This window comes from Anomaloglossus baeobatrachus, chromosome 1 (genome assembly GCF_048569485.1).
Source record: "Anomaloglossus baeobatrachus isolate aAnoBae1 chromosome 1, aAnoBae1.hap1, whole genome shotgun sequence".
NCBI classification, from domain to species: Eukaryota; Metazoa; Chordata; class Amphibia; order Anura; family Aromobatidae; genus Anomaloglossus; species Anomaloglossus baeobatrachus.
In genome coordinates, this window is record NC_134353.1 from 605,929,210 (window position 1) to 605,942,951 (window position 13,742).

Here is a 13,742-nt window from a genome sequence, read left to right on the forward strand (position 1 = left end):
CTGGGGCCTGTGCTGTTTAATATCTTTATAAATGATCTGGATAACGGAATTACTGGGAAACTCATAAAATTTGCAGATGATACTAAGATAGGAGGAGTAGCCAACACTAGAGGAAAGAGAGCATATTCAAAAGGATCTAGACACACTCGAAGAATGGGCCGAGGAAAACAGAATGGTTTTTAACAGGGACAAATGCAAAGTCCTACATCTGGGTAAAATAAATGTAAAAAGCATATATAGTATGGGAGGACTAGAATAAGGTGATTGCACTAGGGAAAAGGACTTGGGCATAATAGTAGATCACAGATTTCACCAACAATGTGGATCTGCAGGTAAAAAGGCCAACAAAATTCTAGGATGTATCAAGACAAGCATTGAATCTAGATCAAGAGAGGTAATTATTCCCCTATACTCTGCCCTGGTCAAACTCCACCTGAAATACTGTGTACAGTTCGGGGCGCTCCAATTCAAGAAAGACATCGATATATTGGAGCAAGTCCAGAGAAGAGCCACCAAAATGGTGGAGGATCTGCAAACCATGTCATATGAAGAACGGCTAAAGGAACTAGGGATGTTTCATTTGAAAAAGAGAAAGCTGAAAGGAGACTTAATAGTGGTCTACAAATATCTGAAAGGTAGTCACAGTGCAGAGGGAACCACACTAATTTCATTAGCACAAGGAAGTACAAGAAGAAATGGGATGAAACTTAAAGGATGGAGATTCAGATTAGACATTAGGAAAAACTTTCTGACAGTGAGGACAGTCAGGGAGTGGAACAGGCTACCACGGGATGTGGTTAGCTCTCCAACAATGGAAATCGTCAAGCGAAAACTGGATAAACATATAGCTAGGATTATTTAGGAAAGCCTTCACTCGCAGGGGGTTGGACCCGATGGCCCTTGAGGTTCCTTCTAACTCTAACATTCTATGATTCTATGATTCTATGAATTAAAAAAATGGTGAAGCAACTCATTTAAAGTGAAAGCTAACAAAAATCGCCAATGGGCCAGCAGGCCTGACTCTATCTTTGCCTTTGAAAATACCAAAAAGGAGGGGAAAAGAAATAAATCACTGAAGTGCCATTCAATGTGTTTTCCCACTTAAAAAGCAATGGAAGGAACAATACAGTAGATGTAAAGATTTGTTTCCATTGATAAGAATCTTAATTATGAGTGTTAATGATAACATTTCCTTCTCTTGACAGGACAGATATCCTTGGCTCTGCTCCTTGCATGAATTAATAAAAAGGTGAGCGTGTGTCCTGCATGTAAATTTCTACTACTTATTATTTAATATATGGAGATTAATAAAAATCAGGACTCTTGCACACAACTGATTTTCTCATCTGAGTGGTATCCATGGTTTACACAGATAGCCCTCATACCTATGATATTCTAACCGGCTTTGGACATGTCCAATTTTTAGCCAAGTGTAGGGTCAAAATCATCAAGGCAAAAAATTGGACCCAAATGCGGTCCGATTGTCACAGACTATCAGAATGGAGAAGGTGGAGATACTTTTTCTTTACTTTTTTTCTCCACTGATTTTGCTGATCACCTTTTGATCAGAATAATCGGACCGTTTTTCTCGAGCGTGGAGGAAACGGTTGTGTGAACCTACTCTCACAGTAAGATATGTCTACGTGTAAAGCCACCTACTTAGCTGATACTGAAAGAACACTGCTCAAGCCAATTGGGGGGGTGGTGCAAACTACTGTTGTGTTCTCAGGGCATTTGTCATTGTCCTTGCTCCACCCCCCCTCCCTGTCTGGGTCTCTGCTATCTCCTGATTATTACATTAGCCAGTCTATTGCCAATTTCAATGAATTGTTTAAGGGAACCAATCATCAGGATTTTCGTATATAACCTAAAGCAAGTGCTGTAGAATCAGGCTGATTCTCTATGTACCTATAGTGGTCAGCTCGGATGTTAAGGTTTTGAAATCCAAATAAGTGAAGTTTATAAAATTAGCTGCTTGTTGAGTGGCAGTTGCAATGGAGCAGATAATATATTCAGTTATCCCCTCCCTCTGTTAGAATTAGTATTATACAACTGACTCACTTTGTCTGTTGCAGAACCTGTGTGAGGTCATACCCATGTGACCAGAAGGGGCGGGGCCTCAGACAACAAAGCTGGTACTAGGTCACATGGGTATGACCTCACACAGGTCCTGCAACAAAGTGAATAATTTGTATAATACTTATACTAATTCTAACAGGGGGAGGAGATAACTATTAATATATTATCTGCTCTATTGCAACTGTAACTCAATAAGCGGCTAATTTAATAAACTTTACTTTTTTGGATTTCAAAACCTAAACATCCGAGCTGACCACTACAGGTATGAGGAGAATCAGCCCGATAGTGCCAGTATAGCACTGGCTTTAGGTTATATATGAAAATCCTGGTGATTGGTTCCCTTTAAGGAATCTTCCAAAAGAAAAGCCTCAAGTAATGTCTCAACACAAACTGTGCTAATATCTTTGGGCCTTATTCAGACTTTAATTTTAGGTTTCATTCCCATGATGAGCATTTGGTGAGATTTTGATTTTACAGATTTTCTGTAGCATTTCTGCACCTCTTAGGTAAATTAGGACACTTGCGTTTTTGAGTGCATTTTTTTACATGTGGTTTTATCGCATTTTTTGTCTCTTTTTAGTATATTCTATTTTACATAAAGCTGCTTTGTTTGAAATATTTCCTGTTTGGCTTTAGTAAAACTTTAATTTCTCAGTATTGTGTGGGCTACATGTGTTTTTACTATATTTCCGCAAGGGAAATGCACTAAAAACATAATTTTTACTTGTTGATTTTCTGCATCCAATGCAATTCTACAGGGGAAATCCACCCTTAAAACTCAGCGTACTACCCGCAAGAGAAACTGACATGTTGCGGATTTCAAACATGCACCCGCAGATTAGTTTACACGGTAAAAAAAAAACCAAAAAGTGAGGGCATAAGATTTGTAAAACTCCTCTCCACTTTGTGGAATAATAGGACATTGTGGTTTCTGTGCAGTGAAAATACACAGTCAAAAATTCATCCTGGGAACTTAACCTAATAGTAAAAATGTCTTTGTTGCAGTTTTCTTTTTTCCAGAGCAGCTTAGGAAATGAAAGCTGAGCTCTGATTGGTTGCGACTGACAACAAAGACCATTTTAAAGTTAGACTTTAGACTATTTTGATAGATGTTGACACTCATTCTGTTTCTAAAATTTAAAGACCATCGTCGTTAGGAATTTTTTTTCAAAAATCAATATGCATGAAATTAATAAACTTTGTACTATACCTTATTAGATTTATCCTCCAGGATTAACCATTCATTCTCAAAATTCTCAATTCAAAATCTGGCTTCAGTGAAGACTTTCTCTTTACTAAGGTAGAAGATGGCAGTTGGTGCTTATAAAGTTCTATGAAGAATGGGCAGCACGGTGGCTCAGTGGTTAGCACTGCAGTCTTGCAGCGCTGAAGTCCTGGGTTCAATTCCCACCAAGGACACTATCTGCAAGGAGTTTGTATGTTCTCCCTGTGTTTGCGTGGGTTTCCTCCGGGTACTCTGGTTTGAACTGGTGGAGGAAGGTTGAACTAGATGGACCTAGGTCTTTTTTCAACCTAAGTAACTATGTAACTATGTAACTATGTAACTGTAACTGTCACTTGAGGTTAACTAACAGCGGAATATCTGCATGTCTCTGGTTCTCACCTTTTAAACAAACATTTTCAGTACCAACTGCCTCCTTTTTCAGTAATGTGAAAATGTATCTGCACATATTTTGCCCACAAATTCAGAATGAAAGATAAATCCAGGATGATAAAGAAGCGTAATATTCTAATAAGATATATTTAATAGGTTTCTTATTTTTTTTGTGTACTATTGATTTAAAATGACGGTTAATCTTTCTTAAAATTTTTCTAATTGATTAACTCTTATGAAAGGCAGATCTAGGTTTACCGCCACCTGGGTTAGGAATTCAGTTTGGCGCCTCCCTCCCTCTTCAGCATTTTGAGTAATCATTATGTGACCGCTCATTCAAATGCAATTTACTTACTTACAGTCACGTGCCAACGAGCTACTCTTCCTAATTCTCTCACAATTTTGTAAAAAAACTCAGAAAAGAGTGACCATAAGTATAAAAATTGCATGTGATTGAAGTGGCCATGTGAATCTATTAAACGCTGTTAAGAAATGGGCATGCTACCGTGCTTCATTTTATACTTAAACAGTTCTTCGAGGTTTGTAATGAAAGTCTACAGTCAGTCTAGATGACTTCAGGCTTCCGAATTCTCACAGTGTTGCCGCCAGCAAGAGTGGACTGTCATGTGAATGCAAGTATGAGATTTGCATACTTCTTCACACATTCCTATTTGACATGTCCGGCCTCATTCAAGGCCTCATTCAAGGCCTCGCATGTCTAGTCAGCATGGGTCCACATGTATATAAATTGCACCAATAACAGCACATAGATATATCACCAGAACCACCATCAGTGCAGAAACACAGCATTACAACCCTCGTCAGCACAGAAATACACCACCAGAACCACCAGGAGTACAGAAACACAGCATCACAACCTTGATCAGTACAGGAATACATCACAAGTACCACCATCAGTACATGAATACATCACCAAGACCACCATCAGTACAGAAATACATCACCAGAGCCACCATTAGCACATGAATAAATCACCAGAACTATCATCAGTACATGGTACATCAATTGTAATGTCAGGTAGACTCATATACAGTATATCATGAAGGGGAATACACCCTCCATATTTTTGTAAATATTTTACTATATCTTTTCTTAAGATAATATTGAAGATATATATATATATATATATATATAAAATAAAGAGAAAAACGGGTATATGTCGCGCTCTAAGCCCACTAACCATGCTGGCTCCTCACACATCCCCCCTGCTCCATGTACTGTGTCTGAACCCAGTCCTTCTCGCTCCCCATACTGTTTACTCATACACCCCCCTTTGCTGTACATAGTTTGTCAGCACCCACTCCCGTTCTCTCCTTACCATACTGTGTCATCAAATTTCTCCCACCTTTGCTCCCCATACTGTGTCCGCACCAATCCCACCTCCTTACTCCTCATATTGTATACTCAAATTGCCCCCCATCCTCCCCATATTGTGTCCTCATATTCCCCCAATCCCCATATTGTGTATGCATACAACCATCCCACGCCCTCACACCTCATTCTGTGTGCTCAAATTCCCTCCTTTCGCTCTCCATACAGTTATGCACTCATCCCACCTCCTTGCTCCCCATACTGTGTCCTCAAATTCCACTTCCACATTACCTATACTGTGTCCACACCCATCCCATCGCTCCCCATAGTGTGTTATGAAATTTTTCCCACTTGCTCCTCATACTGTATCTATACCCATCTCACCGCCTTGCTTTCCATACTATGTCTGCACCCATCCCACCCCCTCACTCCCCTTACTCTGTCCTCAAATATACTCCATTGCTCCCCTTATTGATTCTCCTCTGCTCCCCATAATGTGTCCACACCAATCCCAACTGCTCTCTTTCCATACCCTGTCCTCAAATTTTTCTTTCTTCTCTTCACTCCCCATAATGTATCCGCAACTATCCCATTGACTCTCTCCCCATACTGTGTCCTCAAATTCCCCCCCACTTCCTTTATAGTGTCCTATCATCCTACCCACATCCCCTTTGTCCACATACTGTGCCCTCAAATTCCCCCATACTTTCAATACAGTGTGAGCACCCATCCCACTCCCTTACTTACCTTACTGTGTCCTCAGATCCTCAGATGTACCCCCCCCCCCCCCACTCCCCATACTATGTCCTCAAATACACTTTCTTTTTTCTATTACAATAAATCTTTGGTGTCTTCGACTCCACTGGATCAATTACAACACCAAACTCCTTCACGGAACCTGCAAATTACTTCAGAAGCATGATCAGATGACCTGATCACGCTGCTTACATTGACCTGACCTGGAAGTATTAGCAGTCAGGGCTTGAATTGTAAAATTGTGCTCTTGTCTGAAAGGCACAAGTACAATTGATTGCTGCAAGACAGTTTAGAGAATTGCAGATTCCCAGTGTGGGGGAAGGCAAAAAACAGCCCCCGGGGAGGCAATTCAGACCTCCGTATTAGGTGGCCCAAAGGTGCCCTACTGCTGGATGTGTCCCAGGCAAGTTTTCCTCCTGCCCCCCAGTTATGCCTCTGACTCTTATTCTAGATTATTGGATATCAAGTGAATGGAATTTTACAGTATAATTCTTTTCATTGTTGTATGACAGCACACACTGCTGTATCGCCTCTCCATACAATGAGGAGTACAGTCAGAAAATAATACCGATAGATCACCTGCGTATACTTCTAGTTTTATGCGGAGGCACACAGGGATGGTTTTGGGTGGAATGCATGTAGAGAAACTTCTATCTGCACTTGCAGGACATGCTCTCTGTGCACACATGTATCTTTTTAATACATTATGATTTTATACAGCAACTTCAGATGATTGTTTTGATCACCAGAGCATCCTATGAAAGATTAATGAAGCACTCATGTCTAAATGCTTTACAAAACAATCACCAGTGACCATGAAGAAAGGAGCATTTCAGCGGCAGAGGACGACCCCCACAGTTTGCCACGTCTGGATGGCACTTATCTGTGATAATTCTACATAAATAGGGTAATTGTATGATGAATGAATAATCATTTCACAAGGACACATGACATGAAAATACATATTTAATTAGGAATCCAGCTATTACATGGTCCATGACATTTACATAGATTACAAGCCTTTGAAAGAGTCACTCTGGTCCAAATTTTTTAGCATTTTTAACCTCTTCATGCCATGACCATTTTCCTTTTTTGTGCTCTCTTTTATTCCTCCCCTTCTTCCAAGCGTCATAACTATATTTCTCCGTCAATATAGCCATATGAGGGCTTATTTTTTGGGGGACAAGTTGTTCTTTTGAATGACATTATTCAGTTTACCATATAGTGCACTAGAAAACGGTGAAAAAAAATCCAAGTACAGTGAAATTGGGAAAAAAAAAATGCAATTCCAATATAAATATATATATATATATATATATATATATATAAAAATATATATATATATATATTTATTTTTTTTTAACCATGTTCACTATATGGAAAAACTGACCTAGCAATATGATTCCCCAGGTCAGTATGAGCACGAAAATACCAAATAAGTATGTTTTTTTTTTGTTTTGTTTTTTTAAGTGGTGAAAAAAAAATTCAGACGCTTGTAAAAAAAAAATAAAAAATTCACTTTTGGCATAATTTTCCTAGTGCCATAATGTTTTTATTTTTCGGGATCTGGTGCTCAGTGATAGCTTATTTGTTGTGCCCTGATGTTTTTAATTGTACCATTTTTTGAGTAGATATAATGTTTTTCATTGCAATGTTGAAGTGGCCAAAAAAACGTACTTCTGGCATTTTAATTTTTTTTTGTCACGCTGTTTACCGATCGGGTTAATTTATTTTGATAGATCGGTCATTTCTGAATGCAGCGATACCAAATATGTGTGGTTTTTTTATTGTTTTATTTTCAAAGGGGCAAAAGGGGGTGATTTGAACTTTCGTATTTTTTTTGTTTTTTTCATAACTACTTTTTTTATTTTTTACTTTTTTTATTAGTCCCATTAGGGTACTTGGAACAGAGCTCTGTTTAGCAGAAATCTCAATCTCCTATGGACATCTGCTAGCGTTCACAGGAGAATCGTAAGGATAGACATAGGGGTCACCAGGTTTTTTCAGCTGACAGCATGAGACTGTATGCACACGTTGTGTTTTTGATGCGTTTTTGAGTGCATATTTGACACAAAACCTGACGATTTTCCAGATGCCATTAAAGTGAATGAGAATCTTGAAGTCTCATGTTGCTTTTTTTTATCCTTGCAGATTTAAATCTCCAGCATGTCAATTCTTTCAGGCTATGTTCCCATGATCAGTATCCATTGAGTTTTTGATGCTGCAGAATTTCTCCACACCTTTGTTTTTTGCAATTTTTTTTTTGTGCATTTTTGATGCTGCGTTTTTATCTCTGTTTGGCGTGTTGTACTTTAAATAAAGCTGTTTGGTTTTTTAAACTCCCTTGTATTGACATTATTAGGTGTGGATTACATGCATTTTTTATGCATTTCTGCCTAATAAATGCACCAAAAACGCAATGTGTATCTTTTACCTGCGGATTTTCTACATCTAATGCTAGTCTATGGGGAAATATTGAAGAGAAAACTCAGCAGAAGAAATTGACATGTGCAGGGCAGATCAAAGTGCGCCTGCGCAGGACCTCAATGCCGGCCTGTGTGTATGACATAGACGCGCCATGCACCACTGCTTCAGAATAAGGAAGACCAAGATGGCCGAAAGGGAAGGCGCCAGTCCCGGAGAACGGCGCCACCCCTCCGACCGTTGTGCACTGGAGCGACCTTCTAGGTGAGTATTATAAAGTGTTTTTTATGTTTTACAAAGCGGCCTGGGCTCTTATATACAGCATGTTAAAGTGCAGTATATAAGAGCCCACTGGTGATGGCCGCAGCTTATAGGCCCAAAAACTGGTGACAGGTTCCCTTTAAAACTCATCATGGAAACATGTATTTCTATGCAGCTGTCATGCTCAGGTCAAGGGAGCAGATGGCTAGTCCTAGGATTGGAATGCAATCCTCAGGCAAGTAATACAGCAGTCTGACTGCAGCCAATCACTGATGTCAGCACAGGGTTGGGTAGGGGGTGAATTTTCATTTTGCAATAACGGGTGAATAATACAGCAGTCTAACTGCACCCAATGAATAACACCAGCACAGAGTGTTGAGTAGGGGTGAATATTCATTTTGCATTAACGAGCGAATAATACAGCAGTCTGACTGCACCCAATCAATGACACCGGCACAGAGGGTTGGGTAGGGGTGAATATTCATTTTGCATTAATAGTTGAATAATACAGCAGTCTGACTGCACCCAAAATACTGACGCCGCCACAGAGGATTGGGCGGGGAAAGGGGTAAATATTCATTTTTCATTAACATACATTAGCAACACATAACCAACACAACAGGGCAATAAAGCAATAAAAAAATATACAACATCCCCTGAAAATAAGCCACATTTTTCGCAGCCAAAAATAAAATTAGACCCTGTCTTATTTTCGGGGAAACACGGTACTACTGTTGTTGGGAAGGAGGGAAGTATATAAACACATGACATGCTGAGAAGGTGATGATTCTTATGGTCTCTTATAGGGAGAAGGCCTGTTGTCAGCATATCGTGCTGGCATGTTCTGCTCTGAAGAAAGCCTACAGGAAAACCTTGACAACAGGACAGAACACACTTATTCCTGAAGATCAGTGGCAACACAATGAAGATGACCTTTCTTCACATACATTGTTCATCTATTTGCAGGGTTCAATAGAACTGATTTCTGAGCGAATGCAGAAGCGGAGGGGACATTTCATGCCATTAACATTACTACAGTCCCAGTTTGACACTCTAGAGCCTCCAGCAGCACCTGAGCTGTTCATGGCTGTTAATATTGAGAAGAATATCTTTGAAATAGTATCTGAAGTAAAGGCTGAAGTGGAGCGTAAGATACACTTAGAGCAGAAAGGAAATTAGTCTCTGTTATAAAGTCTGCATTTAAAGAAATGGCGAGACTAAAATCCAAAGCTCAGAGTAGGAGCACACCTCATATACTCTACTCACAAAAAGATGGGATATTCGGCTTTCAGTTCAAATTTAGGATGATCCTAAAATGCCCCCTAACCTTCTCAGGTGAACTTTATGTGGCCTTCTCTAAACTTTTAAATGCACATGGCCAATTGTTCAATGTTTCAGTAATTTTTACAAAACTTGCTGTTCTCTACCAAGGAGCTTAATGGCAAAATTCACAACAGGAGTTTGATACATGAATTGCTCAATATATTTTGGGGTTCAATTAGAATTGATATTTAAACAGCTCTCCTCATCATGTTGTTCACATTTTGACATCATCACATCAAAACGACACCTAACAATTGGTCAGCAGTATAGTGCCATTGCGAGGCTTCAAGCAGGATGTTCTCAGACGGAAGCGGCCACTGAGCTTAGAGTGTCACAGAGTGTCATCAGCAGGTTGCAACAGAGATGCAGAGACACTGGAAGAGTCACAGAAAGGTACAGAAGTGGACGTCCTTTGGCCACATTCCACACTAATGACAATTTCATTGTATACAATGCCCTTTGGAACTGGATGAAGAATGCCACAAAACTCCAGGCACATTTAAGGGAGTTGAAATGCACCCAAGTGTCACATCAGACCATTCGAAATGGTTTACATCAGCGTAGTCTGCAAGGTAGATTACCTGAAAGGGTCCTGACCATACCACCAGGCACAGGCATCATCTTCTTGATGGACAAGGGACCAGTGGGCCTCAGTGCTGTTCACTGCTGAAAGTCGGTTCACGCTGAGCAGAAATTATGGCTGCCAATGATGTTGGAGACTTCAAGGAGAGCATTATGCATCAGCCACTGTTGTCATCAGGTGAGCTGTTGGTGGTAATGGTATTCAGTGGGGACAGGTGTGTCTAGTCAATACAGAACTACCCTACACGTTGTGAATGGTACAGTGACAAGCCCCTACTACTTGAATAACATAATTAATCCAGTCATTGTGCTTCTGCATGAACCACACAGGCCTAATTTCATCTTCATGGACAATGCTCTAGCTCTTCTAGGTTACATCACTAGGGAACAGCTGCTAGAGACTGGGTTACCTCAAATGGAGTGGCCTGAACTTTGTCCAGAACTCAATCCCATAAAAATGTATAGGATCAGCTGAGTCGCTGTATAGAGACTCATTACTCTCTACCTCAGAATCTCAATGACCTGAAGGCCGCCCTTCAAGAAGAGTGGGATGCCATGCCTCCGCAGACAATAACTCTACTTGTGAATAGCAGGAGACGTCTTTGTCAAGCTGTAATTGATACTCAAGGCCACATCACAAGTTATTGAGACATTGAAAGTTTTTGGGGGTATACCCACCACTGTTGGCTTTTGTTTCAATAAATTGTTTGAGATGAGGAAATCACCATTACATTCTTCTACTTAAATATCCTACTTCATGATAAAATATCACTGTAGCGTGAACTTTTTACATAAATTTTACCCGAAAGCCAAATATCCCTAACGTTTTGTAAATAGTGGATGTCCTCTTGGTCAGTTTCTTCATTAGGAAATTAATCCAAAAGGAGTTGTGTTTTGGTAAACGCATTCCTCAACTGTATTGATGGGAGTTAATGACCATTATTTAGATGTTAGAGTTGCATACCTCTGGGGAATATCATTGGTAGACTGTTTCAAACTGATCCTCTTAATGTAATCCCCAAATGTGGTGTGAGCCTAACTTTAAGGTGGCTTTACACACTGCAACATCTCAAACGACATCGCTGTAATGTCACCGGTTTTGTGATGTAATAGCGACCTCCCCAGCGACATTGCAGTGTGTGAAACACATCAGCGACCTGGCCCCTGCTGTGAAGTTGCTGATCGCTACAAATCGTTCAGGACCATTCTTTAGTCCTTTGTTTCCCGCTGTGCAGCAAAGTCTCAGTGTGTAAAAGGGACTTAAAACACTGGAAACGAGTGATGTGTCACAATATCTGTCAATCACTATTCTCTGTCAGTCGGTCACTCCCTCTCGGTCTCTATTCTCTCTCCGTTGGTCCGTCACTATCTCTGTCCCTCTCTCACAGTCTGTCGGTCATTTTCTCCTCCTCTCTCATACTCACCGATCCCCGGCGCAGCGCTGCATGGCATTCACACTGCTGCGGCGGCTTTTCCTCTTTTGAAAAAGCCGGCCGCTCATTAAACAATTTCGTATTCCCTACTTTCCCCGCCCACAGGCGCCTATGATTGGTTGCAGTGAGACACGCCCCCCACGCTGAGTGACAGGTGTCTCACTGCACCCAATCACAGCAGCCGGTGGGCGTGTCACATTGGAGTATAGAAATAAATAAATAAATAAATAATTAAAAAACCGGCGTGCGGTTCCCCCCAAATTTAATACCAGCCAGATAAAGCCATACGGCTGAAGGCTGGTATTCTCAGGATGGGGAGCTCCACGTTATGGGGAGCCCCCCAGCCTAACAATATCAGCCAACAGCCGCCCAGAATTGCCGCATACATTAGATGCGGCAGTTCTGGGACTGTACCCGGCTCTTCCCGATTTGCCCTGGTGTGTTGGCAAATCGGGGTAATAAGGAGTTATTGACAGCCCATAGCTGCCAATAAGTCCTAGATTAATCATGTCAGGCGTCTCCCCGAGATTCCTTCAATGATTAATCTGTAAATTACAGTAAATAAACACACAACTGAAAAAATCATTTATTAGAAATAAAAAACACAAACACATTCCCTCATCACCAATTTAATCAGCCCCAAAAAGCCCTCCTTGTCCGGCGTAATCCAGGGACCTCCAGCGTCGCATCAAGCTCTGCTGCATGCAGGTGACAGGAGCAGCAGAATACACCACCGCTCCTGTCACCTCCACGCAGCTAATGAAGGCAATAGCGCGATCAGCTGAGCTGTCACTGAGGTTACCTGGATCCAGCGGTGGATGCAGCGCTGGCCGCGGGTAACCTCAGTGACAGCTCAGCTGATCGCGCTACTCACCGCCGCTCCTGTCACCTCCACGCAGCAACTGAGGTGAGTAGCGCGATCAGCTGAGCTGTCACTGTTTGCACAGTTTATATTTATATTTGTTTGCACAGTATAGACCCGCCCACCGGCTGCTGTGATTGGGTGCAGTGAGACACCTGTCACTCAGCATGGGGGCGTGTCTCACTACAACCAATCATAGGCGCCTGTGGGCAGGGAAAGTAGGGAATACGAAATTGTTTAATGAGCGGCCGGCTTTTTCAAAATAGTAAAAGCCGCCGCAGCAGTGTGAATGCCGTGCAGTGCCGCGCCGGAGATCGGGGATCGGTGAGTATGAGAGAGGAGGGGAAAATGACCGACAGACTGTGAGAGAGGGACAGAGATAGTGACGGACCGACAGAGAATAGAGAATAGAGACCGAGAGGGAGAGACCGACTGACAGAGAATAGTGATTGACAGATATTGTGACACATCACTCGTTTCCAGTGTTTGACTAGCTAGGTCGTTCTGCAGGTCCGGATCGCTGTTGCGTCGTTGGCCAGGTTTGCCTGTTTGACAGCTCACCAGAGACTCACCAGAGACCTAACACGAGAGCTACCAATGTCCGTAATAGACAAGGTCCTGTGTTGGGTGGTGGACGTGGGACTCTTCCTCCAGCTCAGAAGAAAGGGATGGATCAGCATCTAGAGGTAATAAATCTTTCTAAACATGTCCTCACTCCCTCTCAGATTGAAGTCCTGAAATTAGGACTTTCATTTGTGCCAGAGGCTAATTTCAATCTTTTTGTAGTGATTAAAGACCTTCACCTATTTCTACGGAAATTAGTGCTACATAAATTGCATCATAGAAAAACCTCAGATGAATCCTCATGGTCCACTCTTGAAGAGGAGGCCATTGCCACCCTGGAGGAGCTGGAGGCGGAGTCCACCCACCACCCACCAGGTAATTTTCCACAACACACCATACCTAGATCCACCACATTCCCGCCTTTGTCACTATGTCCCCCGGTTCAAATCTTTGGGGATCTGGTTACGAGGGACATACGACGCATTTCCTTTAAGGGCGGCAATAATAACTT

General features: G+C 41.5%; 1 protein-coding gene across 2 annotated transcripts in view; it reads left to right on the forward strand.

Moving 5' to 3' along the window:
• The window catches only part of IDNK (IDNK gluconokinase), a 102,121-nt gene that overhangs the window by 64,460 nt on the left and 23,919 nt on the right, over nucleotides 1–13,742 (forward strand). The window contains exons 4-5 of one of the 2 annotated variants that reach the window (XM_075340372.1): nucleotides 1,206–1,249; nucleotides 9,274–11,666. The exons of the other annotated variant lie outside the window; for it this stretch is intronic. Of the exons in view, the coding sequence (XP_075196487.1) occupies nucleotides 1,206–1,249; nucleotides 9,274–9,646 (417 nt within the window). The 3' untranslated portion in view covers nucleotides 9,647–11,666. Of the gene's footprint in view, nucleotides 1–1,205; nucleotides 1,250–9,273; nucleotides 11,667–13,742 lie in introns of those variants that run through there. 2 annotated transcript variants of the gene reach the window in all.